The 27,023-nt window shown below is 38.0% G+C and overlaps 1 protein-coding gene across 4 annotated transcripts in view; it reads right to left on the minus strand.

Moving 5' to 3' along the window:
- The window catches only part of PCCA (propionyl-CoA carboxylase subunit alpha), a 277,569-nt gene that overhangs the window by 182,454 nt on the left and 68,092 nt on the right, over positions 1–27,023 (minus strand). For all 4 annotated transcript variants that reach the window (XM_030476424.1, XM_030476421.1, XM_030476422.1 and 1 more), the window contains 4 exons: positions 21,896–22,027; positions 15,984–16,020; positions 9,894–9,972; positions 708–810 (listed from right to left, as the gene is read on the minus strand). In XM_030476424.1, the coding sequence (XP_030332284.1) occupies positions 708–810; positions 9,894–9,972; positions 15,984–16,020; positions 21,896–22,027 (351 nt within the window). The remainder of the gene's footprint in view (positions 1–707; positions 811–9,893; positions 9,973–15,983; positions 16,021–21,895; positions 22,028–27,023) is intronic.

Below are 27,023 nucleotides of genomic sequence, written 5' to 3' on the forward strand. Positions count from 1 at the left end.
GTCAGGAAAGATTATTTCAAGGCTACGGACAAACCCAATTTAGTTGCCTGCATAAGATCAAACACATCATAAATTTTAAAATCATTGTTTTGTTAGAGCCTGTCCAAAACAAGTCTTGTTTTGCATTAGCACATTTGGGTTAACACTGGATCCAATAAAAGATATAAATGGTCACAATCCAGAAGTTAAGGAGAACACACCCGATTTTGAAACACGAACTGCCCAAAATGGGATGCAAATCCTCCTGAGTTTCCCTAGTAGGATTAGATACTTCGGAACATACTCCACCATACTGACAAAACCATCTAGAAGTTGCAAGAAAAATGTTAAGCGCAGCAGCATGTGAACTCCTACATCCTCTGCTGCACTCAAGCACTGCAATCAGGATCCAGAGTTCAAGCTCCAGCCCCCAACAGACATCTGTAGACAGATGCCTACAACTGTAGTTTCTTTTTTCTTTCCCCCAAAGAACTGAGCAGAGTTCATTGTCTTCCTGCTAAAGAATGGCTAAGGAATAAAAACAGGAAGGCTGTATTGTGCATGATAGCCATGTAGTTTGAGCAAGGGCCCAAGACACAGGAAAACACGAGACCGTACGCCTTTTTTAGCTGAGTGTTTGAAACGTTTTGAACTTTGATTAATTTATGAGTTCAAACCTTATTAAATAAACAATAATTAATAATAGTAATAATACTACTACAACAAACCTGGATTTCTATGTGACGAGGGTTATCAATGAACTTTTCTATCAGTAAGCGATCATCACCAAAACTTGAAGCAGCTTCTTGAGATGAAAACCTAAAACCTTCCCTTAAATAATGAAAACAAAAAGAATAATCTGTATTTTAGAAGTTAAATCAAGCTCTGAAATGTACAAGGAGAAAGAACACTTATTCATTCCAGTCATCTGGTAGTTTTCATCAATCAACACACACATCCAAAAACCAAGTTTTACCATTTGCATGTGATTCTTTGATGAGTAACCCTTTTTTCCTCCTTTTTTTGCAAAGACAAAAAAAAAAATACCTTCTCAAAGCACAGAGAATTTCAGTGTGCTTAAAAACTCTGGGCATTTACAAAAAATACTCAGACAAATTTTCTTTGTTGGCATTTTCTTCTGCAAAAGAAATAAGGTAATCAAATCTTAAAACCCAGTAATTACAAAGTACTTGTTATACAGAAGTAGAGGTGACGCTCACCATTATTAAAGGTACTCTTAATACTCAGGAATAGCAGAGGTTAGTTGCACATTAATTAGATGAAAGAACCGCAGATGTAATATTGCAGACCTTGTAAATTCATTCACTGAACACACAACCTGAAGATGTAATACTTCGCTTTATAGAAGATTCCAGCTGTACCACTAGTTTTTCCTTGCATTAAAGTATAATTGAGTGTTACATTGCACGTTCCATATACTTCCCCCTGTTTTCTCTAATATGTATGTAATCACTCAAACAAATAAAGATTGTAAGATAATATATTTATTAACTTTGGTTTTTATGGCAGAAAGATTACTCCTATGGGGCATAACTGCTGACAAACAACTTTATGTTCAGCTTTCTCAGGATGAAATGTACCAAAGGCTCCATGAAAGTTTTCTACAGGCTCTTTAAGTGGTATATTAGACCCATTTATTTTGATACATATGGAAAGTTTGGGGTAAATTTCCATGGGATTTACTACTGAAACACAGCAGCCCTGGTATTTGTGCCTGAAATAAGAATTACAGCACAACTGAGTTGAAGTTTCCATGCTTTCCATCTCTGGAATCTAGTTCAATTCCACAAACAAAATGCAGACGACAGACTCACCAGATAGGTAAATTCACAGTATAGAAATGTTTGCATTTAAAGGTATTTTTTTCACCTTCTTTCAAGACTGTGGAATAATATGTGTTATAATTTTGAGAGATTACACTCAATGTACAATCTTTCTTAAATTCATATTTAATTTCAATATGTTGAATTACTTACTAAAAAGGGACATCAACATTTGTGGTTTTGTACACTGCCTGATCTGTCCAATAAACCTAAGTGAGGTAACAAACAGCCATGCAGTGTTTCTTACTGAAACAGACTTAGAGCTATTTTAACTCCTATATCAAAGGCTTTGTTTCCTTTTGTAAACATTCTATCAGACAGTTTTATGCACAATTGACTATTTTTCCTACATTGAAGTATGTGCTAATTAGAAATCTAATCTGCAATACTTGTTAAAAAAAGAAAGTCAGGTACCTAATTATCTAATCCATACCTCTGTAAATCTTTTTAAATTATATATAACAGGAATGACTATCTCAGGTATTCTGACCTTGTTTGCACCTTACAAAACTGTGTAGTTGCATTTGTTCAGAGGTAAAGATTACCATAAATAACACTTCACCTTCCTTAAAGAGATCATACTAACCAGATGGAGATGGATCTGAGCCTCTATGAATATTAAAAAAAAAAAAAAAGCTGTTTAGGTTTTCAGGCTAGAAGAGAATTTGTATTTGGAGGATTATCCTTTCACCAAGCAATAGCCCTACAGAGCCACACTGCAAGGAAGATGCTCCTCACATGGCACAACCATACTAATATGTGCAACCAAGTCCAAAACTTGCCTGACCAAGCTAACTCCAGAGGAGAAGTGTGGGTGAACTGGAGACAGGTAAGCCTGAGCTTACTGCCCCTGCCTAGGCCCAGGTACAGTTTACCATACGAACAGGCTGTCTGCAGCCTAATCAAGCCCTGATGTTTGACAAGCCGCAATCATTCAGGCTGATGTACCTCACCTACATGAAGACCACTGCCAATAACTCTACAATATGACTCGGGGTAAAGGGCACTCTGGTCAGAAGACTCCTGAGAAGGGGCTCTGCCCAGACCCACACTCCAAAGACTGTCTACTAACACAGCCATCTCCACATCTTCCAGTACCAGCCACATGGCCTAGACGGAAGGGCAGGGAGGACAGACCATCCACTAGGCATTACTGAGCACCCCATGCTACTTTTCTTTTTACAAAAGAACATCCTTTTTACAAAAGGAACACCAGTTGAGCCAGTACGCAAAGAGTACAGCAAACAGCAACAGCTAAGAGGGGCTTTGGCAGGAGATACTTTTGATAGGTCCTCATAAGATGGAATTGGTGGTAGAGGTAGTCTCCACAGCAGAGTTTGAGGGGGGAGGCAGGTTGGCATTTTGGTTGCAAGTTATTTATTTATTCAGTCAAGATTCTCTGTTAAGGTTTTTGTTAGGTTCTCAATAACTTTTAGTGGCAGGGGTTTTTTTTCTTATATGTAGATTTGATGTTTTTAGGTGTTTCTATGATTTTCTGCTAGCTGTTTCCCAACTTGTAGATTAAACAGGCTGATTCATGATGAAAGGGTCCCATAGCTGCCTGCTGCAAGAATGACTCATGCCTCAGGTCAGCCACCTGGAGACACACACTGCCATGGAGTCAGTAAGCATGTATAGCACCTCGCAGTACACATCGTGACTCCACAGCCCCAGCTGCACTGGTATCCATCACACATCAGATGACTTAACCTACTTTGGGCTTGGAGCAGCTGGATGAAATGCCACCACAGCCCATGCCTAAGGCAGGCAGGGAATGCCACTGCTTCTCCTCAGGGACAGGGTGGGTCATGCTGGTGAGAGCTGCGCACTAATAAAGCTTGGATGCATCAAGGGGCGGGGGGAATAAATCAAGAGGTCCACTCCAAGTAGCTGTACATAAAGCCATATGCTCAAGGAATCAAACAGGAGCTGGAGCCTGCATGCAGACATATAACTGCAACATCCTTAGAATAGCTGACATGGGGGCCAGCCCACACAACTGCAATGAATGGCTACCCAATCAGACAGGCAGTAGGACAGGCTTGCCCTTTTTGTGAAACAGCAGATCAAATATATGGATCTCTTCTTGGGAAAGGGCAAAAGGGGAAGAAGTGGAAGGTCTGGAACAAGGAAGAGGCCACTAGGAGTAACACTGCAGTGCAAATTTGCCTGCTCAAGCTGGCAAAATCGACAAATACTTCTTCAAGCAACTCAAAAATCTCTAAGACCTCAAGTGTTTATGTGGTTTTGTTTGGGGAGTGTTTGGGCTATGTGTTGGTTGGGAGAGGTGGTTGTTTGGCTTGTAAGTAGGTGGGGGAAGTGTGGGAGGGTTTGGGGGAAGTGGTCTGTTGTTTGGTTGGTTTTGGGTTTTTTTTAAACAGGAAACAGTCAGCTAGGCTTGCTGAACCTGAAAAACATGGCTTAATGGCATCTAACAGCAGCCTTCCAGTACTTAGCGGTGTTTTGTAAGACAATGCAGCCATACTCTTTATTGCAAAAAAATGAGACAGGGGCCATAAATTGAAGTGAGGAGTTTCTAAATGGATGCAAGGAAACAAAGTGACTGGAAAGAACTGAAAAATGGGGCAGGCTGTTTAGAGAGGCTGTGGAATCACAATACAAGACCCAACTGGGCACAGCTCTAAGCAACCAGTTTCAAATTGAGTACTGATCCTATTCAGAGGATGAAGCTGAACACGATGATGTCCATAGGTCCCTTCAAACACGCATGATTCTATAAGAAGAACAGGATGCCTTTAAAGACTCCCCTGTCTCTCTACAGTACTTTTTTTCCCCCACAATGAAGTACAAGTTGTACAAAAGCATTTATTGATCTTGCCACAAGCTTTCGTGTGGTTGTCTGAAGTGAAATGGCCCATGTCAACTTTCTGCTTCTAGCTCCATGATCAGCATTGCTGCTTTAATTAAAACTACCTTTTTCTTTGGAGGCAGCCAGACACTAACAAAAGGCTGCAGTCATTATGTAATATTTAAATTTCTAATATAAGGAAAGGCTGAAGGAACTGGGCCTGTTCAACCTAGAGAAGGCTCAGGGGACATCCAATCAATACGCATAAGTATCTGAAAGGAGCGTGTCAAAAGGACAGCATCAGGCTCTTCTCAGTGTGCCAGGCCACAGGCATAAACTAACACACAGGAAAGTCCACCTGAACATCTTTACTGTGAGAATGACCTACCGCTGGAATAGGTTGCCCAGAGAGGTTGTGGAGTTTCTGTCCCTAGGGAAATTCAAGAGCCATCCAGACACAATCCTCAGGAATGTACTCTAGCCGACTCTGCTTAAGGAGAGAGGTTGGACTAGGTGAGCTCCGGTAGTCCCTTCCAGCCTTAACCATTCTGGTATTCTGTGTATTTTCTTTTCAAGGCTAGAATCGGAAAGGCCATCTAGTTAAAAACTGTGTTAGGTAACTACTAGTATAGTGGAAGCCCTCTAAAACCATGACTGGTAAGTAACCGATAAATACTCAACTGTTGTTTTTTGGGGGGGGGGGGGGGGGAAACAAAAAAAAAAAAACACAAAACCCCAATAACAATTGCTGCAACCTGACTAAATTTTAAAAAATAAAATGATCTAGTCACAGGATTTTACATCTGTTCACACATGTAGCTGCTAGCATGGAAATGTGTGTTTAAAAAAGAAAGATACAGTCTTTAGGAAACCCTGTTCTTCACTGATCCAAGTGACTCTTTCTCCTGATCCAAACGCTACTACCCCACATACCTGTGCAGGGCAGACCAAGGATGCCAAATTTATACACTCCCATTTTCGCAAAGCATCCTCACAGGCCAAATACACTATTTGGGAAGGTAATAAAACTTAAATGTACAGGCTTGTCATAGGGAATGTGGTTCAGTTCTTTTAAAGCATTGTCCTCTCATACTGCACGCTCCATACTTCCTTTGCCTCAGGAGGTGGTGGATTCCTGCTCATTCCTTCAGAGCCATTGGAAGACTACAACATCAGGGCGGGGGGGGGGGGGGGGGGAATACCCCCACAAAAAAAAACCCCACCAAAACCAAAAAACAAAAAGCTTCAGCAGATGTTTCTTAAGGAAGGTGGGAAACTGCAAAAAAATGACTGCAGACTACAAAAACAAATCTGGTAGTAGTTCTCCCACATATCCTGTCATACCATCCCAATGAAGAGCAACAACTGTGGAACAGTGGAAGTAAACACAGCATGGTACCGTAGGACCACAGAAGAGAAATTATAAGGGGACCTTGGAATTTTGAAAGCAGATGTCTGACTTTAGCTCATAAAATTGGCATAAGAACCAAGAAAGAATTTAAGTAACAGGACAATTTATATTTTCCTGTTATTATAAGTTAAAAGGCAAAATCTTTCATGTCTCTAAATATCTGTTACTGGAAGCTGCCTTGTTGAAAGCTTTCAAAACATACTCTCCAGGCATGCAAGATTTCAGTATCTAGGAAAAGTTATAGAAGTTGTGACAACTGGAGGGAGGGGGTTAGCACAGAGCTCCAAATTTCTCAAAAAGGAATTGCTAGAAGATAATTCAGTGCAAACTCACAACTTGGAGGTTTTCATGTTTGCAGCTGAAACTACTAGAGAAACTAATTTCTAGCTGCAAATCCAGTTTAAAACAAGGCCCAGTAGTTTCTGTATGATAATCTCTGATACTAAACCTACGTGCCAGTATCTTTGTGTGCAAAGAGCCATCACAACCTGTGCCAGAAAATTTAAATCTGTTCTTTGGAGAGGATAGGGTCCACAAGCTAATTCCTTTTCAGTGCTGCCAGCAGACCATTTGAAGCCATGAAGCCTACAGAGCTGGTTACAACTACAGTTGTTATAAGTGTACTGAAAGCAAGAGAGCCTTCAGTTTCTCCACAATCAAAGAAGGGATGATACAGAAAGTTTTTAGATATTTGGATACCTACCCTAGTCACGTTTTGTTGTACTTCATAATGAACTTCATGTTGCCTATACTTGGAAAGCACTTTCAGATCAGGCTCTCTGGGATGCAAGCACAGAGGCTTTTCATATACAAGACTAGAGCTGAGATGATCAGCAACACTAAGACAGAAATACTTTTAGATACCTATAGCAGCAGAACTTTCTCAGGCTGTTAAGAACCTACAAATCTGAACTCAATGTAAACCATTCTTCAGAAATCTGCACTTCATTTTCAATATACTTTCAACTGGGAAGAAAGAGCATCCTAAATACTACTTATCCAAACCAATTGACTAGGATAACATTAGAGTGAAGACAGGGTTATTTTAATTTCAGACATGTTAGTGGCTTGAACTGTACGCAAAATTCCATGCTAAAACTTGACTGAAGTTTGGAAAAAAAGCAATAGAAGGAGGGAGGGATTCATATCTGAAGAAATTCAACAGCAGCCCTACCCAGATAGAGAGGTAGAGGGCAACATGGCAGCCTTCTACAGTCACATGCACATGAAGAGCTATTTAAAAAAAATAGTAATTCTATTTTAAAAATAGTAACTCTAGGTAAAATTATTCCAGTATTTCTAGTTAGAAATAGTAGCTGAAAGTTACAGAAGTCTTAGCTGGAATACCATAATGTTTAGAGGATCTAACAAAATTTTCATCATTAGGTATACTTAACGTGTTATACTTAAGTAGGTATACTTAAGATGTGAAAGATGAAGCACCAGTATATTACCACAGTGAACAATTTTTAACAGTAGCAACTAAGTCATTCAGACAGGTCTTTTCCATTTCCAGTGACTTTTTCCATGTCATACAATACATTTAAGCCTTCTTTTAATATAATATTATCTATAGGCAATTGAGACAAAGATTTTCAACTATCCTGAAAATCCAAAAGTATGTTTCAAAATTAGTTTATACAAAGGCTTTATTTCAAATAGCATTTGGAATTAATCCCATGTGACAAAGCCCAAGCAAGTTTGCAAATCAAAATATTATCAACAATTCTTCACACTCATCTTACATCTATGAATGCTGAAATACAAAAGGCCATTCAGATAATGGCTTTTCAGGGTCTGCCAATAGCTGAAAATAAGTTTATGTTTAGGATTACATGGATTTGTATGTAGCAAGACAATACATGAGGTCAACTTCTTTATGCAATATTAAAACTATCAGATACATTGTTTTGTCAGTAGCAAGTTGAGTCACTTTCAACAGTCAGATGATGTTCTTCAGACACAAAAAGGAACAATCCTAGTTCCATAATACAATTAATGGACACTACAACAAGTCTTTTACAGCCTCATAGATATTTCTTCAGGACAGACTAGAAGAGAAATCCAAATTCCATACTTCCTATGTAAATACAAAGTAAATCTGTTTCTATCTTCAGTTCTCTTAATCTTGCTTATATCTTCCTGCAACAAGTATTTTGCCAACATAATTTTGCCTTCATTGCTGCCTACCTGTAAATGTGAAAAATCAGCATTTCTCCTTGATATAGGATCAGTAACTAGTGTTGATTTGACTCTAGTGTTCTCTTTCTCATGGCACCTTTTAAACATTACTCTATAAAATTACACTGTAAAGACAAAGCTTGCATAACTATCCAGAAGGATTATTAGGAGGACACGACTGGCAAATAATGAGCTGAGTGGTACTTTAAAGGCTTTCCACAAGCAAGGCAAGCATCTCAAACTAGTATCATTAAACATCACTCAGCCAAAGTAATATCACTAAATTAATTTTGTATGCAAATGTACAAAAAGAGAGCATCCCTGGCTAGTTTCTGTTGTTACCATTCGGCTCCATCAGGTGACTTTCTACACAGTAACCACAACTTTTGGAGAAAACAAATTAGCAATCATAATTTCAGATTCAGTTTTCAATTTTTGAACAGTTACTTTAATCAAGCTCCTTTGCTCCTTTTTGAGGAAGATAAGAAATGAATGCCTTCCTTTCAAGTCCAACAGACACAATTGCTGCCTGAACAAGATCAAGGCAGTAATTTTGGATTCTAAACCAGTGGAAACAAAGCATTCTTGTAAGAAAGGTTATTCTAGATCTTCATTCTAATGCACAAAACCTTACTTTCCCATTTAGATTTGAATATAAATGGACTAGAGGTAGCAAGGTACAAAAAAGCTCACCATGCTTTCTTTAAATCTAAAATTTAATTGCTAGCAATTCATTGTTCTTCTTTCCAGTTTTTAAGTTCTGACAAAAATTTAATTGGGAACTCAAAAAAAAAAAAAGGGGGGGGGGTGGAAAATCTTGCAGGTAACTAAACTAATGAAAATCTTGAGTTGTACTTTGAGTTGACTCTAGCATATGTGCTGCCTTCTCCATGTGGAAAGGAAAACATTTAGAAGGTTACCAGTTACCTAATCTTGGATCAAATAGGCTTTTTGTTACAAGTCTTTGAAAAAACCCAAAACATGTTTTTCTATAACATCAGTGGCACATAGGGTTGAAACCAGGCTCCTCACTGCCAGAGTATCAGCAGAGAATGGATTGCAAAACTTTGAGTCATAACAAGTGCCATGAAGTGTTCAAGATTCAGATAACCATTAAAAGACATGAAAGTGTCTGTGTTTAAACAAACATTGTTCCAAACAGGCAAAAGCACAGTAGTTTACCAAGGCAAGTATTTTAAACACAGAAGTATGTAATTTATTAGAACACATTCTGAAAACACTGCGTTTCCACACATGAATAATCAGTCTCATCAACTTTAACAGAACTAACGGCATGCATTAATGTTTTAGAATCAGGGCCAATAAATATTCTACGTAACACGGTGACAATTAATAAATTAGTATTCTGAAAGGCATGCAGCAAAACGTTATTTACAATCCAAATTTACAGTTTACACTGATTAAAGGCAGCTGTAAATGTTGGGATTTTTAACCCAAATTAATGGACCGCATTTTGTAAGATTTATGCAAAAATTAACTTCAGACACATGCAAAGCATACCACTCACTATACAAAAGGGGAAAAACCAAATAATATCCAATTTCTCTGTCTAACATTTCATATCTGCTCAACTGTCAGCTCACAGTGGCTTAATGGGACTTCTGTAACTGCAGCATTCATCAAGGCAAGCTTTTGGACAGCATCTCACCTGGTCTCTTCATCATCCCAAGCGATTCTCATGCCTTTCCCACCACCACCTGCTGAGGCCTTGATCATGACAGGGTAGCCTAACAGCGGGGAACAATTAGACAGAAGTTCAAACTTTGTTCAGTTGGTCAGAGGAACATGACAACTGACCACATGTCCAATAATGCCAGTAGACAATAACTTCGTTTATTAAAACACTTTGTTTTGAAGGAGAGGAGAAATTTTTTTTTTTTTCAAGACTTAGCTGTCAATGCTGTGATTCCTGAAGCCAAGAAAGGTTGTCTTCCCCATTTCATTTATACCAAAAAAGCACTGAATGAATTATTCCCAAGTAACAAAGTGATTTATGAATAAAAGCATTTGACCTTTTTAAACTCACATTTCTTTAGGAACAAAATTTTGTTCCTTTGTTTGTGCCGAAATAAGCTATAGCTGTGATTAAATTTAAAAAATATTAGCAAAAATAAGCAGATTATCATAAAATATTAGCCAATAAATTATTACTGTAAATGATAAACTATTAGTCAAGAGATTCAGAAGCAAACCTGTACCTTATCAAGATCTCTGGTACAGTACATGTTAAATAACAGCACCTCAAGAGCTCTGCTGCTTAGATATTAGGTAACGGTATCACAGAAAACAGACTATTACACTTCTGGTTTTTAACAACAAAAAAATTGTCTCCAAACTGACAAGTAGTAAGAAAAAATGGGCAGTACAAATCTGACAGTATTGTGCGTAATATTTTACTCTCAGAGCAAGAGACCTTACTATGGGAATGAGTCGGGACCTCAGTTTTCTGAAAGCTACAAAAGTACAGTAACAAAGTATGCAGTTTAAAAGCCAATTTAGAAATAATTGTTTACCTTACAGTACAGTATTTTCGTTCAAAGCAACTTCTTAAAACAATCTTCGTCACACCAGTGAATGCACAGAAAATTAAAAATTAAGGATCTAAAAGTTTTTTCACATTTCTTGGATAACAAAAACTTCTTCCAGGCTTTGGTTTGTTTGCAAATCATAGTATTAAACCAAATATTAGACCAGCTGATATTGTCTGGCAAGAAGAGTACATCAGTCCTTGCAAACTGAAAATATATTCTATAAAAGGCTTCGATCTGGGGACAGAAAGGGACATTTGAATATGGTTCCCAGTAGAAATGGTCAAGTCTGCTATCGTATGTTTACAGTTTCTTTCTTCAATATGGATCTACTCTTGCTCTGTGACAAGTGACAGCGATACAGTATTCCTGCCTCCTCCCCCACAAGGTCCTTTAACTGAAAGGAGGTTCGGGAGAAGATAATTAAAACCACCAAGTTCTGGAAAACCTTTTGCTTAAAAAGTCATGACACAAGAATAAACCAGTAGAGCTGACTGGAAGGGAGGAAAGCAGCAACAGTACAAGAGAACATTAAATTAACAAAGTAACAGCAAAAAAATAAAATGGAAAAAAAACAATAAAATCATTTCTGAGACAACATGTTATTAGACTGTGAAACACCACGCTACAGACCATTCAACCATTCATGTGGCAGAAAGATGCAGAAAGGTAGTAGATAAGCACATGGAGAGCACAAATCAAGTTCCCATAGGCAGGGATGACCAAAAGGTTGTAAATCTTCATTCTTTAGAGCCTAACCTCTAGTTACTAGGCATAAGTGTAAGACCAAACAGAGCCATGCAAATAAGCTTGCTACAGTCTCTCTTACATCTTCCCACGGAATATCCAATGCTGCCCACAGAGGAATATTGGAAAAAGTCACAGAGTAACCATGGGTTCAATCCAGAACTATACTAATTATTTCCAAGGCCTCTACAATCCCAGAGATCAAAGGGCATGCTCAAAATAACTCTGGATTGCATGCAACAGTGACAAACTCATTTTCAAGAAATGCAGTGTGTGCAATATCTACAGAAGTAGAATTTATCTATGATGTAGTTGCTTTTCTAGATCCCTGGCAACTGCCAGACTCCTAGACAAGTCACTGGCTATTTTGAAATAAATCAAAAAGCACATCTTGTATGATTTTCATGCAAGACATGAGATTTAACTAAATAACACTAGTGAACTTAGACCTCTGGCAACACTATCACCAGCTGGAGACTCTCTCCAACTCAAGAGGCCACAAGTCTGAAATTCTGAAATAAGCACTGTTTTAAGCCTTATTATGGCAAACTCACTATGGCAATTTCCATCACCCAATCTATCTCATTCAGTGTTACATGTACTTGAAAAAAAATCATCATCAATTATGCTAACAATTTCAGCCTAACAATATCAGTCTCTTGAATGGCTCACTGATTTTAATTCTGTAAGCAGAGTTTAGTCCTAATTTACTGTTCTTTCGTTTCAACGGCAAAATAAGCATGTTGGCAGCCAGCCTTGGTGAGTCTATATGCTACAGAATATGTAAGTTCATATATCACAACTCACATGGCTAAATTATCAGATAGGATACATGGGTTACTGGTATCACTCACCAAGCGTAGGACCACTTTGCTTCCCACACACACATATATTTTGTGTATATTGATGACATGTTGACCACGCTTGTATACAAGGCAGTTAGATTCCACAATATAGTTAAATTAAAAATTGAAAAAAATCAGAGGCCTATTTTGAAAATATCCATACAGCTTTCTGTATGTATACTCTTTACAACAGACTTCAAATTACTATTAACCAGTCCCCTGACGATAAGCACACTTGAAATTTTGCTCAAATATGCCTTTACATAGTATTTGCTCTCCCGGGCACTGAACTAAGCTAAACAGCAGTTCTTCAGTCGATACCACAGAGTGATGTGTGCTGAGACAAGAAAGGCTTTGTATAACCTAAGTTTTGTGTACATACTGGGTACAGGACGCTGGGATCAGGACACATTACTCATCATTCTCTTAGCCACTTTTGCATTATTCAGCAGCAATCAAAATTGCTTAAGTACGCTCACATGGGTCGGTTGGATTAGTTGTGGGAAGGGAGGGGCATGCAAACAATTTGTAATAGCATTTATAAGGACCCACAACAATAGCAACGAAGAGTCTCACAAAGCAGGCACATTTTTGAGTAGGTGGTAGGTTTTCAGTTCTTCCCTCAAATTTGATGTCAGTTTACATGCAATTAAAATTGCATGTAAGAATGTGAACTATAAACCACTCTTGTTCTATAGTTTTACATTCTTGTGACACACCTGAAGGATGGGTCTAAATAGATCTTTAAAGGTGAGAAGGTAAAAAGCTGTCAATTTTGAAGATCAGCAGGCATACTTTTGATGTTAAATAGGTACTATTAAGTTAGGACTGCTTTGTTTCCAGGGTGGTTACTACTCTGAGAATCTGAATGGTAAAAGGAGTAAACAAACTTTTGGTGTCCCACAGCTGTTAGTTCCCACCCTTTGCCACCAAGGTTTTAGAGGACATTTAACTGTTTTTTATAGAGTTGCAGCTAGTAGACCACAAAAGACATTGTGTGATATCAGTTTGAGCAATATAGGATGTGGCAATACCAGATTCTTCTCAATATCCATCATTGAAAAGCTAATATTAACTAAACCCATGTTACAAATGAAAGGTGACAAAACCATGTTATTCACCTCTGGAGTTTTGTGTAGACTTTCATTTAGTTTAACTGCCTGCACTTTGTTCAGTCCTTTCAAACTGAAGAGTAAAACTTTCTGTAGTTTCATTGATGCTTCAGAAATCAAGAAGCCAGCAGACTTAAAAGTAACATGGGAAAAGAGTCAATATGATTAAGCACTATAGAAAGGATCACAAGAGGAGAACAGCCACACAGACAAATAGAGAAGTGACTACAGAAAGGAGCCTATACAGAAATTTGTGCCTGAACTTCTTCCAATTCTTGTTTTTTTCTAATATCTCTGTCCCATTTTCCCTTTACAGCTTCGGAGAACACATCTCAAATGATGAGCAAAAGGTAGGTTTCACTTCCACACTTGCAAGATTTGTACCCATAACAGTCACTGAAACAGGTAAAGGAAGTATCTCTACCCTGAACTGCCATGCTCCACTACTATTGGATCTTTGGGCAGAACATAGCTGGGAGCTGCAGGAAAAAATGCAGGAAGCAAGAGAACATTGTTTTACACAATATTTTAGAGTTTTAAGTGCAGACCCACAATGATTTTATTTTATATCTATATAGTATATTAAGTAATTTTTTATATATATATAAAATTACTTAAGCATTCTTGGCAGACTGAGGCTCAAGATAACTGAAATTTAAAGTAATTTGAAAGTATTCAATTGCATATCAAATACCTTATATATGAGGCCAAATGCATTTCATACATAAGAGACTTTAATTTCATCCTATTTCCGATCCTTTGAAATTACAAATCCTTGGGGTTTATTCTGATCAGTGGTCATGATTAGACAGAAGCTTAACCAAACTGATCAACTGGGCAAAACATGGGTGGGGAAAAAGCTAGAAAGTACTTTTTTCTTTCATTACATGGCATCATGGCACAAGTCTTTTTTGTATCAAAACAGTTTAAGAATTTGCCATCTAAATAAAGCACCACCCAGCTGCCTGTAATTGACTTTAATATATACAGATTTAAGACTGCCTTAATACAATGACCTCCAAAGTGCTACTGATATCAAAAGGCAGGAACCAGCCAACAGAACACAGAAGAACTCAGAAGAAAATTAAGCAAGAATGCATTTTAAAGGGTGTCTAGGAAGCCACTGAACACCTTCCAACTTGTATTAATCAACACTGCTTTAAAAATACCTGCAGAAAGTCTTGGGGGAAAAAAAAAAAAAAAAAAAACCACGAAACAAAAAAAACCCAACAAACAAAAAAACCCCACACAAGATCAAGAAAGACTATTGAAACTGAACTGAAATAGAGTCATAACACTATGTCTTTTTTTTTAAGGATTAAACCAATTTTATTTACAGTTCTCCTATGAATATTCCGATTTGGTTGATAACCTCTTCCTTTTGTTTCTGCTCCCACAACAGTGATCAGTAATCATTTGACTTCCCAACAGGGACATAAAGACTAACCCACAAAAACACTGACTTCAATTGCGTCAGCCTAAAAGTCAGCCAAGCCACTCCTGCACTTAGGGGTTTCAGGGCAGTTAACCAACACAGGGTAAAAACCCAGACTTAAACTCAAAGTGGAAAGATGCTACACTGATGGAAAGTGATCTGCAGCAATGCAAGTCCCAATTTCTATTTGTCACACAAGGCTCAACCATAGCTTTTGACACAGGCAAGATGTATTTGTAGCTAGATCAGTAAAAGAAGCTTCAAATGCAGATACATCCTTTCAATTAGGTACATGTGATGAACCTGAATGATGAACCATGAGTAGCTTCTCATGGCTACTGTCTCTTAACATTAAAAAAAAAAAAAAAAAAAAACCAACCCACCACAAAAAGAAAAACAACAAGTCTCTCATTAGATTCTTCTTTTAGAAAGCATTTAAGAATGTGTAATTTCAAGCATATGGTTTAATATTTTCCCTAATATTAAGCTTTAGTAAATAAAAGCCAAAACTCATTAAACACATATAATACTTAACCTTCATCAAAATGAGTCCCAGACAGTTTGCTGGTTGCTCTTTTAACCATTCTGTAAGATATTCAGAAGCCGAATAGTGACTTTATTCCAGAAAGCACAGAAGAAAGGCTGGTACTCTGAATGACATGCAAGTAATTGCAGTCCACACAGTGATGAAGAATGAAGATCATAACATCACTGGTGGCAGCCTTCACATAAAGATAAATGCACCGTGCCTAACTTTTAACTATCATGTCCAATTACAGATATACTTTGAAGTAGCTCCTTTAGCGAGCTACTCATTAGTGCATATTACACACATTCCACAAATCATGGCTGCACTTGTTCCGTAAAGTCCAGTTTGTAACGTTAAAATGTGATGATTTAAGAGACAGGGTGTTAACGCCTGGATTCTTCCAGCGCTATAGGCAACAGGGAACTTAAAAAACTATTAAAGCATTATTTGTTCTATAGGGATTACTTATTACACATTCAATTTAGTCAACCATGTCTGCTGAGAGGCACACAAATCCCACCATAGCTAATTTAAGAACTTACCAATTTCCCTTGCAATTCTGACAGCTTCATCTGCATCCTGTAAAAGCAGGAAATGAGACCCAACATTAATCCCATCAGCCATTGCACTATGTCCTGAGGGCAGTCATATATTGCACTACTGTCTCCTCTGATTCATTTAATGTTTGATTTTACAACCTTCTGACCCTTTTCAGCCAGAGGAATGTAAAATTAATACCATAAGTGGAATGTAAATTCTACCTCATCATTAGTATACTGAGAAACTCAAAGCAACGAGGAATCAGCTGACAGGAAACACAACCAGGATCACAAAATGATTTTCTGCAGTTGTAGGAATTTAATGCTAGAATTTAGAAGTTTACAATCAATAATGGACCATAAATCAGATCGTTAAAGTTTGTCCATTGCCAGCTTGTTTCTGTCCTCACAGGTATTTGTGTTTTCCTGGTTGTTGTCAGTAGGGGGAGTTGATTCTCTATTGTTAGGGAGTGATTCAGGTCCAGAAAAAAATCTTGCAGAACTTCTTTAAAGATGAATGGGTTTTGTCTACTGAGAACACAAGCATTTCACTTTTGTAAGTTTTTCATTCTAAAGACAGAATAAACCTTAAATGCATCATTTTAAACTGTATCTGAAATGAGAAGATTCACACAATTGTTTCTGTTTAAGGGCCCGCGCATTACTAGCATATGACAATTGGAAAAATCCTTTTGTTGATACCACCTCTTGCTTCAGCTGACTCATACTACTATAGCCTGGTACAGAAAAACGTAGGAGGAAATTCAGAGAATAAAATCCAAAATACTTGAACTGCTTACTTTTTAATAACCAAATCCCTTCTCCTTAATTCTAGCTTCTTCTATTGATAACAGTGCATTTCCACCACACAATACTAGAAAGAAAAAGGGTTAATTACAGTGGCATGGGTTAAGTTTGAAAATTCCATCCAAATTTGCTAATATTTATACTATTCCGCGACACGCATTAAAAAATTTGTATGGAAGGCAGTAATGTCTGGAAACCACCAGCTGCTAAGTGTGTCTGAAACTATGGGGGCTGACTTATGAACATTAAACTGAAACCTGATATTTTTAAAGCTTTCAAGGCAATCCGTTTTAAAAGCACCCAGGTCAGAACATTAAAAAAAATACATAAGAAATGTTCATACCTGGTTCATTTATGTCCGATAATAAAACAAAATCCTCTTTAAAAGTCTTCAGTACCTAGTAACAGCCCCATGAAGAATAAGGGGGCTGGCAGGGGAAGTTGTCAGAAAATTTAATTTCCTTTCATTAGCTAGTCTGCTCCACAAATCGGTGCTTGTTAAGTTCAAAGCAGTCCTGAAAGCAACATCAGTTTTAAGTCTTTTTACTCCAGTCACATCTGTTAATGAGATTTTTCCAAATAACAATTGTTTTTAAGTCAAGAGATAAATCTAGCAAAAAACCTCCATCCCCCCCAAAAAAATAAATATATATATATAAAAAAAATCTGGGTTTACTGTTTTATTACACCTTGCTGCTTTCCATGACCCTGCACCCTCCAAATTTTAGCTTAAAGGGATAAAATGCATGAAAAGGGTCATTTAAGAATGTTAGTGGTTTCCACACATTGAGTTTGAAGGTTCTTTGTTCCTGCCTGTGACAGTTATGCGAGAATACTTCCCCTTAATAGCCTCTCTGTCAGGAAGTGTTAAACCTGCCAAATGCAGACAATTAGAGCCTCTTGAACAAAATGCAGGAAGAGTGATGACTGATGAAGAGACACGATTATACTCGAGAAGGAAACTTTTACATTTCTTTTCTCTTGCAAATTTACTCATATATTTGCAAAATAGAATCGGGGGGGGGGGGGGGGGGAAGCAAAGAGGATAATTTTTTTCTCACTTAGTTACCTGCAAACAAGTGGCTAACTGATACACTGCAGTCCATAGGAAGACAAGCTGCAAATCATTACAGGGGAACTTTTCACTGCCACTTTATTTTTATACACGCATACAACAACATAGAGTAATAAGCAGCATCGTATCAGCAGCACTAATTGTCTCAGTTCTGGCTTAAACCGACTGAAGTCATCTGCCCAGCATAGTTACTAATTTACACTGTTTCAACATCTGTTTTTTACAGTTCTAATATATTAGAACCCAAAATCTAAGATACAAAAAATAAATTAATGCACACTAATTCTTTAGCCTTCAAAGAGCATTTCTGAAATGCAAAACAAAAATACGCCCTGTTTTAAAGAGAAAAACTAATAAACAAAAAATGAATAAACTGACATTGAAATCTCTTTTAAGTCTTTTGATCTTTTTCCAAAAGTATGTTTCAGTATCATGCATTTCACTTGCAGATTGCATAATTAGTTTGAAGACTCAAAGTTCGGACAGTTAGAGTTTTAGTGCAAAGAACATTTGCTAGGGGGGAGGGGGACAAAAAACTGAATGTTGTGACACTGCGTAACACAAGTCTGTATGTGCAAAATACACAAAACCACACGGGTACTAAAAGCATTTAGAATTATTTTTTTTAAAAAGCAACAGTCCTCAATGATATACTGCTATTTCCTCCAAAAACACATGAGCTACACTACCATTTTCCCAAAATAAACCGGAGATTGTAAAGAAATATATAATTTTAGCACCACCTTTTATTGTACAAATAAAAATGTTCCAGTAATGGTAGAAGTTTATAAAAATCATAAGAGTTATAAAATTATGTCATAGTGTTTTTACAAATGGCTGACTTCATTAAGTTAAAAAGACATAAAATACTCATTTAGCATAAGCATTTCTAACCTAATTTCATGTACATGCCCCTCTGCCAGGTACCAGCAGGTGGAGACAAAAAAGCAAAACTACTCCACTGTAGAGGAATGCCAGGATAAAGCTTTTTAAGAGACTCCTGGAGCTGTAAAACATTGTATTAATTATAAAGAACTACATAATAGTTTTCATGGCTGAGGGTGTTGGGCTTAGAGAACCTGCAGTTCATGCCTAGACTTCAACAGCCTCTCCAGTAATGCAGTGATCATTTAATATCAATGATATTAAAAAATTAAATCAACACTCCAATGCAAGAACATAGCCAAAACAGATACCTGAAACTTTAATACGGTAAATTCATAGCCTTGCTGAAAACCCTCAATGTGTCTATTGACATCACTGAAACTAAGTAGACGCCCAGAGACATTAATCTTCTGGATCTACATCCAGCTGTGTTCTACCAGTCATAAAACCAAACTGGCCATACATGGTGGAACAACATAAAAAATAAAATCTTTCTTTCCTTGCCATTCCTTCACCAGTTTTTCCACCACCACATCTCCTTGTATTTATTACTCAGCCTTCATTTTCTTTTTGTCACTCATTCCTCTTTACTCATTTACAGACAATACATCTTCTCATCAATAACTTTAGTATAGCCACTGCTCATGTGGATTAATATCAATTCTTTTAATTAAGACTATTTACCACTATCTCTACCAATCAGGTTTTAGGAAACTAATTGTAGTTACAGATTTTGAAATTAGCTACCTTTGAATGCTTTTGTTGGCTCTCTAGCTGACAGAACCAGACTCAGGTTTCTTACCTGTGCAGATGGGATAACTCTTGCCCCAGCCAACTCAAATTGAACCAGGGAGAAGAAAATTACTCTTTGTCAAACCAACTACCCTCTCTGCTCTCACTCCATATCTTTCCATTCTCAGTTTCACACTTGCTAGTGTTCTCCTATATGAGAATAGTTAGTTGTATTTTATGCTGAGCATTGTCCTTTCCAATCCTTCCAAGTCCTTAAGCGTACTTCTCTTCTTAAGCTTCCTTCTCTTAAATTTCTAATTTTTTTTCTGCTCACTGGGAATTTTCCTGCATGCAGCTTCTCCAAGATGTTATTACAAAAACTTAACAACTCCGGCATCTACTATGTGAAAGTACTAAGTAACACAAATAAGAGGGCTAAAACACCCTTTATTCATATGAAGGACCTATGTGTCTCCAGCACTATTTAACAAGTGCTGTATAAAGACAACTCTTCAAGTAACAAAGATTTTCAGTGCAGCCCTGAGTTGAATAATGAAGCACTAGAAGTTGTTACTCTATGTCCACTTTAACTATTCATCCACAAAGAATACGTGCAACTGATCTTTCTTAACTTCTGGCATTGTCAGAGGCATGAATGCAGTTTCCTTCCAGCTTTATTAAGACTCCACTATAAAGATGAAGCCACCTCTAATCAACTCAAATATCAAGCAGACACTTAACTCCTTCCTAGGACCTTTAAAAATTTCATGTCTCAACAGAAAGAGCCCTCAGATTTTGAAAGCTTCATAACTCTGTGACCAAACAGGTTTCCCAGAGAATGGCAGAAATCCTACAGTGTCTTCAATTCCTTGTGTGTTGCTCTTCTGATTGTACCTGGTATCATACAGCTTTGGCCTTCTTAGCCTGAATTGGCAAAATAGTACATCAAGCTCTAACCAAAGATCAGGCATCCTGTATGACCTAATTACTCAGGTATTCAGGTATCCATCAAGCAAAAGACATTATCACAGGAAGGAGATCAGAGACCAAACACAGGCACATATTTAGATCCACAACAAGGATGAGAATATCAATTAACAGAAGTTTTATTTCCTAGAAGTGGAAACCAAAGCACTGGTTGACCTAATATTTTCATCTCCCCTTTCTGATGGAAACCACAACACTGGCAATGTCTGTGGACTCTCCGTCTTTGGTTTTTTTTCTCTCTCACTAGCCAAGTCCTCCAGGCATCCTCATCAGAACAGATAATTTTGTGGAGGCTTAGCCCCTTTGCACTCTATTTGCCTTTTCTCATTTAGTTCAATTTGGGGTTTTTCCCCTCCTAACAGAGTTTAAAATCCAACTTAGCTGACACAATGCTGAACACCATCACCCTGGTGTATGTTGCTCCCTGAAATACAGTCTGTATTCCATCAATATATTCAGTTGTTCCCAATTATCTTGAATTTCATATTTCATCATGTAAATAAGATTTATGATAACTGGAGGTCAATATCAATTGTCATAAATAAAACCTGAAAAGCTTTCCCTTTACTGCATTGAAGTGTTGTTGAAACAAACATGCAACTCAAAGTTTTACTTAAATTTTATTTTAAAACAAAGTCTAACTTGAGGTGTCAAGCATAAAAAATGTCAACCCAGGAGGTCGACATTTTCTAATACACCAGTTTTAGGTGCATACAACAAAGGTAAAATAAAAAGAAAAAAGCTTATTTACCTACATTAACACAGACAATATATAAAGACACATGGGAAAGCTTGTAAGAGCCCAATACTTAATCACTATAGCAGAAAATAAACAAAAACCAAGACATACTTTATTTCACCTTAAAAATATAAAGAAACAACAAAAATATCTTTAGAAAACTGTTGGAAATCATTCCTTCTAAAACCTCAGGAAGAACACAAGCTGTAGATTCCAACAAAAAGCCATCAACTTCTCCCCATCCTCACCCCAGGTTTTGCAACACATTGAAATCTACAGGGTCAGCACAGATGATAAAATGGAAACTTCATACAATATAACAAACTTCACTGTTAATTTACACTGTCAAAATCCTGACCAACAAGACAACCTGAGAGATGTAGAGATGTGCAGATAGTCGAATCCACAGCTGATATTTAACATATTTACCTGTCCTCATGCTAAATTTAAAGCAAAACATTTTTAGAGACTCCATAGAAACAGTCCTTAATACATCATTTATTATGGAGGACTTCCTTTTCTTCTCCACAACTCTCTTGCTAGTAAAAAACCTGTACTCCATTTTTAATTACATCTTATTGAAAAAGAAGTTGAAATTGTAATTACATTCTGCATCAGACCTTCAATAGGTGTACTTCGATTTCAACACTGTTCCTACAGTGGGCAGACAGTAATTAAATGATTTCCCACCTTGACTACTCCATCAAAGCCAGGGATTGTATTGACCTTTGCATTCTTGGCTAACAATTTGCTTTCAATCTTGTCTCCCATAGCTTGAATGGCATGTGTGTCAGGTCCAATAAAGGTGACACCTTCTGATGCCTGCAAAGACAATGGAGGTAAAATTTTAGGAAACAAAACTAAAACTCAGCTATACACAGGTATTGCCTTCCCCCCCCCTCCCCCCCCCCTTTTTGAACTTATTAATGAAATGTTTAGAAGACAGTGATCTGTTAATGTAACAAGCTAGCAATATATAAGCGACATTTCAGCCAGTTCATTAAAAATGTGGATGACCTTATGAAACTATGTATACACACAGATTCAAAGCCCCTATAATTAGCATTTGTATAAATCAAAGCCAGGCCAAAGAAAAATAGCTGTAAGTGGAACTATTCCAGCTTGCAAGTTAGAAATATCCCTTCAGAAAACAGAGGCTAGTTAACTCACCATTGAAATAGCCACAAGTGGTTTACAAAGATATGCTGCCTAAGCTGTAATGCAGTTTAAAATTCCCTTATGCATTCCTAAAAGCCAAACCTTGACAAAATATCAAAATGGAAGCGCAGTCTCTTACTCAGACTTCAAGATTGAAAGATCTCAAAAATAAGGTAGCAAGTGAAACAATGTCTCCCCAATTCTTTCAGGCAACACTCTTTTCCAATACTAATGTGCAAATACATTAACATAAAATACTTTTATACTTCAACTTTAATACTTTAATAGGTACGTGGAACACTGAACTGCATTTTTCCTCCTCCTCCTCTTTTTCTATGCCAGCAACAGACTTCAGTGATCAAGTACACAGACATTTTTTCAAACCTCTCCAGGGTCAGTACTATACTGAGCAAAAGGCAATTCTAACCAGAACTGTTTCACTGAATGTTACTGATGCCTCAGTGAGTACATGAATGTTTCAGGCAACTTAACATCTTTTATACCATAGGAAAAAAACCATCAAATAAATAAGCATACTAACCTTGCACAATTTTTTACAACTGTTTCATTAATCGGGGTTTTTCTGCTCAATTCCAAGACAACTGTAAAATGCTTAACAACAACTTATTCCCAGCCAATGGGCAGTTTACTTAATACCAACACTAACGCAACGGCAAACATTCAACTTCTTCTATCAGAATTTGTGTCTTGATATTAATGTCTTCCTGACATACAGTCATACTGCACATAGTAGGGTTGCCAGATAGTTATAGTCACCGGCAATAAGAAGTAATTTCCTGACGCTTTGCATGTTTATGTGATAGTAGTACATGACCACAGAACAGACATAGGAAAAATACGTCTTTGAAGTTGGGGAACAATGTCCTCTTCGCGATCTTATAAGATCTGAGAGCTCCCAACATGCTTGGGAGTCACTGTTTTCACCGTGAGCAGCTTCCTAGCAGGAAGAGTGTAATAGCACAAGCTCTGCATAGACAACTTCCCATCATCCTAGCCAACAGGGTGCTACAGATAACAGAGAAAAGATCAGGTAAGCATTTCAGACACACTAGGAAGCTCAGTGCAAAGACACCCAAACCAAACGCAGAGCATCAGTTCAGCTACATCAAAGGCTTGCTAGCTTCAACTCACAATGAACCATCTGGGGTTTTATCTCAGCCTACCTCTTCTCTACTACAGTAGGCTTATTAGCTCAGCAATACAGTAATACTGATTTGACGAATAGCTGTCTTACAGACACAAAATTGGGAAGACTGCAATAGGAGGGAAAAGGAGATAGGAAAATCAACACAAGGGTGCACCTCTACTAATATTATAGTGCCAAAGGATCTGAATGCTGAAGGAATTCCCTTTTTTAAGAAGAAAGGAAACAAGAAGCAAGGAGTTGATACTTAAAACCATAGTGACAAAGTTTGGAACTGACCATTTCAGGAACAACAGCAGGTTACAACCTGAAAAGTGATACTTCATTGCCTCTTCTAAAGACAGCTTTAAATAAGTATCTGCATACACCTGGACGTAGGGTAAAGTTCCCTTCTGCCAAACCATATTCCATCTCAAAAAGCTTTGTGGAAAGGATTCACTTACATACCTGGCACCTGGAGATTATGCCGTCCATCTTGTATCACACCTAAACACCTTGTTTCTACAGTTTTTGCCATAACATTGGCATTTGTACTTCAAACTTTATCATGTATTACTTCCTCTCCCCACTCTCTTCTCAAAGTCAAACATCAAAAATCTGGGATCTCCAGAGGTCAAGATAGTGGGTCCAAAACTTCTGCTGCCCTGACAGACCACCCAAGACGTCAGTTTGCAGTCTAATACGCTACTCTTACACTATTTCTCTTCCTCCTCTGACTTTCTTCTGTCAGAAAATAAGAAAACCTTCATTCAAACTGAAGGTCACAGGAGAGGACAGGAATTATGTTCATAGCATAGTCAGTGAAAGGCACGTAGGGGACTTCTTGCTTGACTTAGTGCCTCCTCTCATTGACTTGTGGCATAGACTTTCAAAGGGCCCTGTTCGCTCCCCACTCCTCTCCAGGTGGGTAGTAGGATAAGAAAAGAACAGCACCATTCAGGAGAGATTCATGAACCACCCAAGAAGGAACACCCCAGGGACTTTCAAGAAGTGAATCTGCTGTATTTGTTACATGAATCTTGTAGAGCTGTAATATTCCACATGGATACAACCAATACTGCTTATTAACAATTAAGTACTAGATGATGTGCAGCAGATTCACATTACTCTAATGCAAACATCACCTAGTACAGCCTGTATCTTTGTCTTTTTTTTTTTAAATGTATATTTTTAACATTCAAAATCCACAAACTGCACTTGTCTACACATGCACCTCTTGGCTTTAACTGCTCTGAACCTTTCTACCTTACACAGAACTGCTCTTCAATTGTGAACAAGCAGCAACTCAGTTTCACCAGCTATTCCCCTATATGGTTACTTAGTTGGAGCAGACATCATATCCAGTTATTTCTCAGCAACAAAACCTGAAACAAAATAGTTTAACTCAATGCAGTATCACAAGATACCTGAAACCAGGTAACTTGGCATGTTGCAACATCCATAAATCAAAAATAAGTTACAAACCAAGGGGGATCCCCTGGTTTCCAGCCACTATGCCAAGCTTTCTTACTTAGAAAAGGTATGCATTCTCTGACATGTCTTCCAACTAACTTTAGCTAAGCTCACCAAAAACTTTGTCAGCTTAAGGCACTACTAAACAAACTCTTGCAAATCTTGCTAAAAAAATTAAGTCACATCACTCAGACTTTAACATTCTGTCAACCATGCCTGACTGCTCTGGGAATAGAGTGGGCCAAACAGATCTATGCTAGTGTAAATCACCATATTCCCAATGTTTGGAATGGACCTGTCCAGATTACAAACTCTCGTTTGAAGTGACTGATCTTAGAAGAGGAGATTTCTTTGCCTCTCCTCCTGGAAGTTCTGAACACAGAGATTCACTATCACTGTATTATGCAGTCAGTAGTGAATTCAGCCTAAGTGACAGCAGAACTAAAGATAGAGCATGAAGGAGGGAAAACTGAATAATAAACTTTTATACACACTAGCGCCCTTGGCAACATATACTCTTCTGAGGGCTTATGAATATGTGGCGAACCAGCCAACTCACTGCCAGGCCTCCCAGCGCTGCAGGAAATGACTGAACAGTTCCAACCCAGCTTTAGACAAAACAAGTGATACTAAAACTTTTCCTCTGTTTTTTACCACGTTAGTTATGGACAATTAAACTCACTTCTTGGTGTCCTCATTCAAGCCAAGATATTTGAATCTGCACGTAACACCAGCTTAACAGGAGCAGCTCCAACCAACAAGGAGGTATGCCACGTACAAAAACACAGCTATTAAGAATCTCGTGTTTCCTCTTTCAGTATCATTTTGTGAGGGGATTCTTCCACTCACAGCACACTAATGTGGCAAAACACACTTCAAGTGCCCAGCTGCTTCCAAGTGCAAGAGCCCCTATAATTATGTTACCACACAGAAGCAATGGCAATAATGCAGGCTTTGTGCTTGTTACCTGCTACCTAAAATGGCCAGTTGTAGAAAGTTTCCCACCTTTGAGGAAGAAATGGCTGAGAGGATGCAGAGGTCTCAGGAGCAATTGTACCTTCTCTACCTTATTGAAAATAAACTTTCCTACGTAAGCAGAGCTGGTTTTAAACAAGCTCATGAAATTCAAGGGAGAACCCAAATGATCTGTTGCATACAGGCAACTGAATCGTGTGTTCTCAGACTTACATATGATGTTCTCACAATCACTCAAACTCAGGGTACTACTTACTGATAGACAGTAAGAGTAATTCACTTGGGAGGAAAGGGTTTAACCCCAGTACTGCTGGCTGGGTAGGCTCAGAGCCTGCGGTCTGTCAGGAGTCTCCAGAGAAGTAACTGAGCCAATCTGGTTGCTTTTTCCCCATTCTCCCACCTTCTCCTGCACATACCTTCCCGCAGTCCTATCTATTCTCTAAGGCAGGCTCTGGCACTCCTCAGATGACCTAGCTGACCAACATGGCAGACGATGGCCTTGTTGTTTTGTTAGAAGTGTTTTCCACTGCTTTTGTCAGTTAAAATTAGCTAAACAGAAAAGCTTAATGGGTATTGGAAGAAGGCCTGCATAAGCTGCTGGAGCACACAACTAGGAATAACATTCTTTTGGGGGAAGGCACATACTCAAACTCTCAAGGGGGGGTTGGTACTGCATGTTGCCATATCAGCCTGCTTTTGTGTTCAAGTCTGCACTCTGTTTTAAGGTTTGTTTCAAAATAAAGCATGTTGTTGCTTCTCTGAAGAGCACTGTCTGAATCCCAGAATGGCTGAAGTTTGAAGGACCAAAGCCACTGCTTGAATGAGTTCCTTGACATGAGCTGTCAAGTAGCAGAACAACTTAGGGGCAGAAGAGAAACAGAAGCAAAATTCTGTTGTAACGTAGCAGATAGATAACAGCGAGATTAGCAAGTATGCATAACAACTTACCACACTTACTTAAGAACTTACTGGTGAATGAGATCATGAAGGAAGGTCCACAGATAAGAACTCCAGTAGAAACTGTCATCATAGATCTGTTTATTAACATGGTTTTATCTCAACCCTCTC

The sequence above is a fragment of the Strigops habroptila genome, chromosome 2, assembly GCF_004027225.2.
Source record: "Strigops habroptila isolate Jane chromosome 2, bStrHab1.2.pri, whole genome shotgun sequence".
NCBI classification, from domain to species: domain Eukaryota; kingdom Metazoa; phylum Chordata; class Aves; order Psittaciformes; family Psittacidae; genus Strigops; species Strigops habroptila.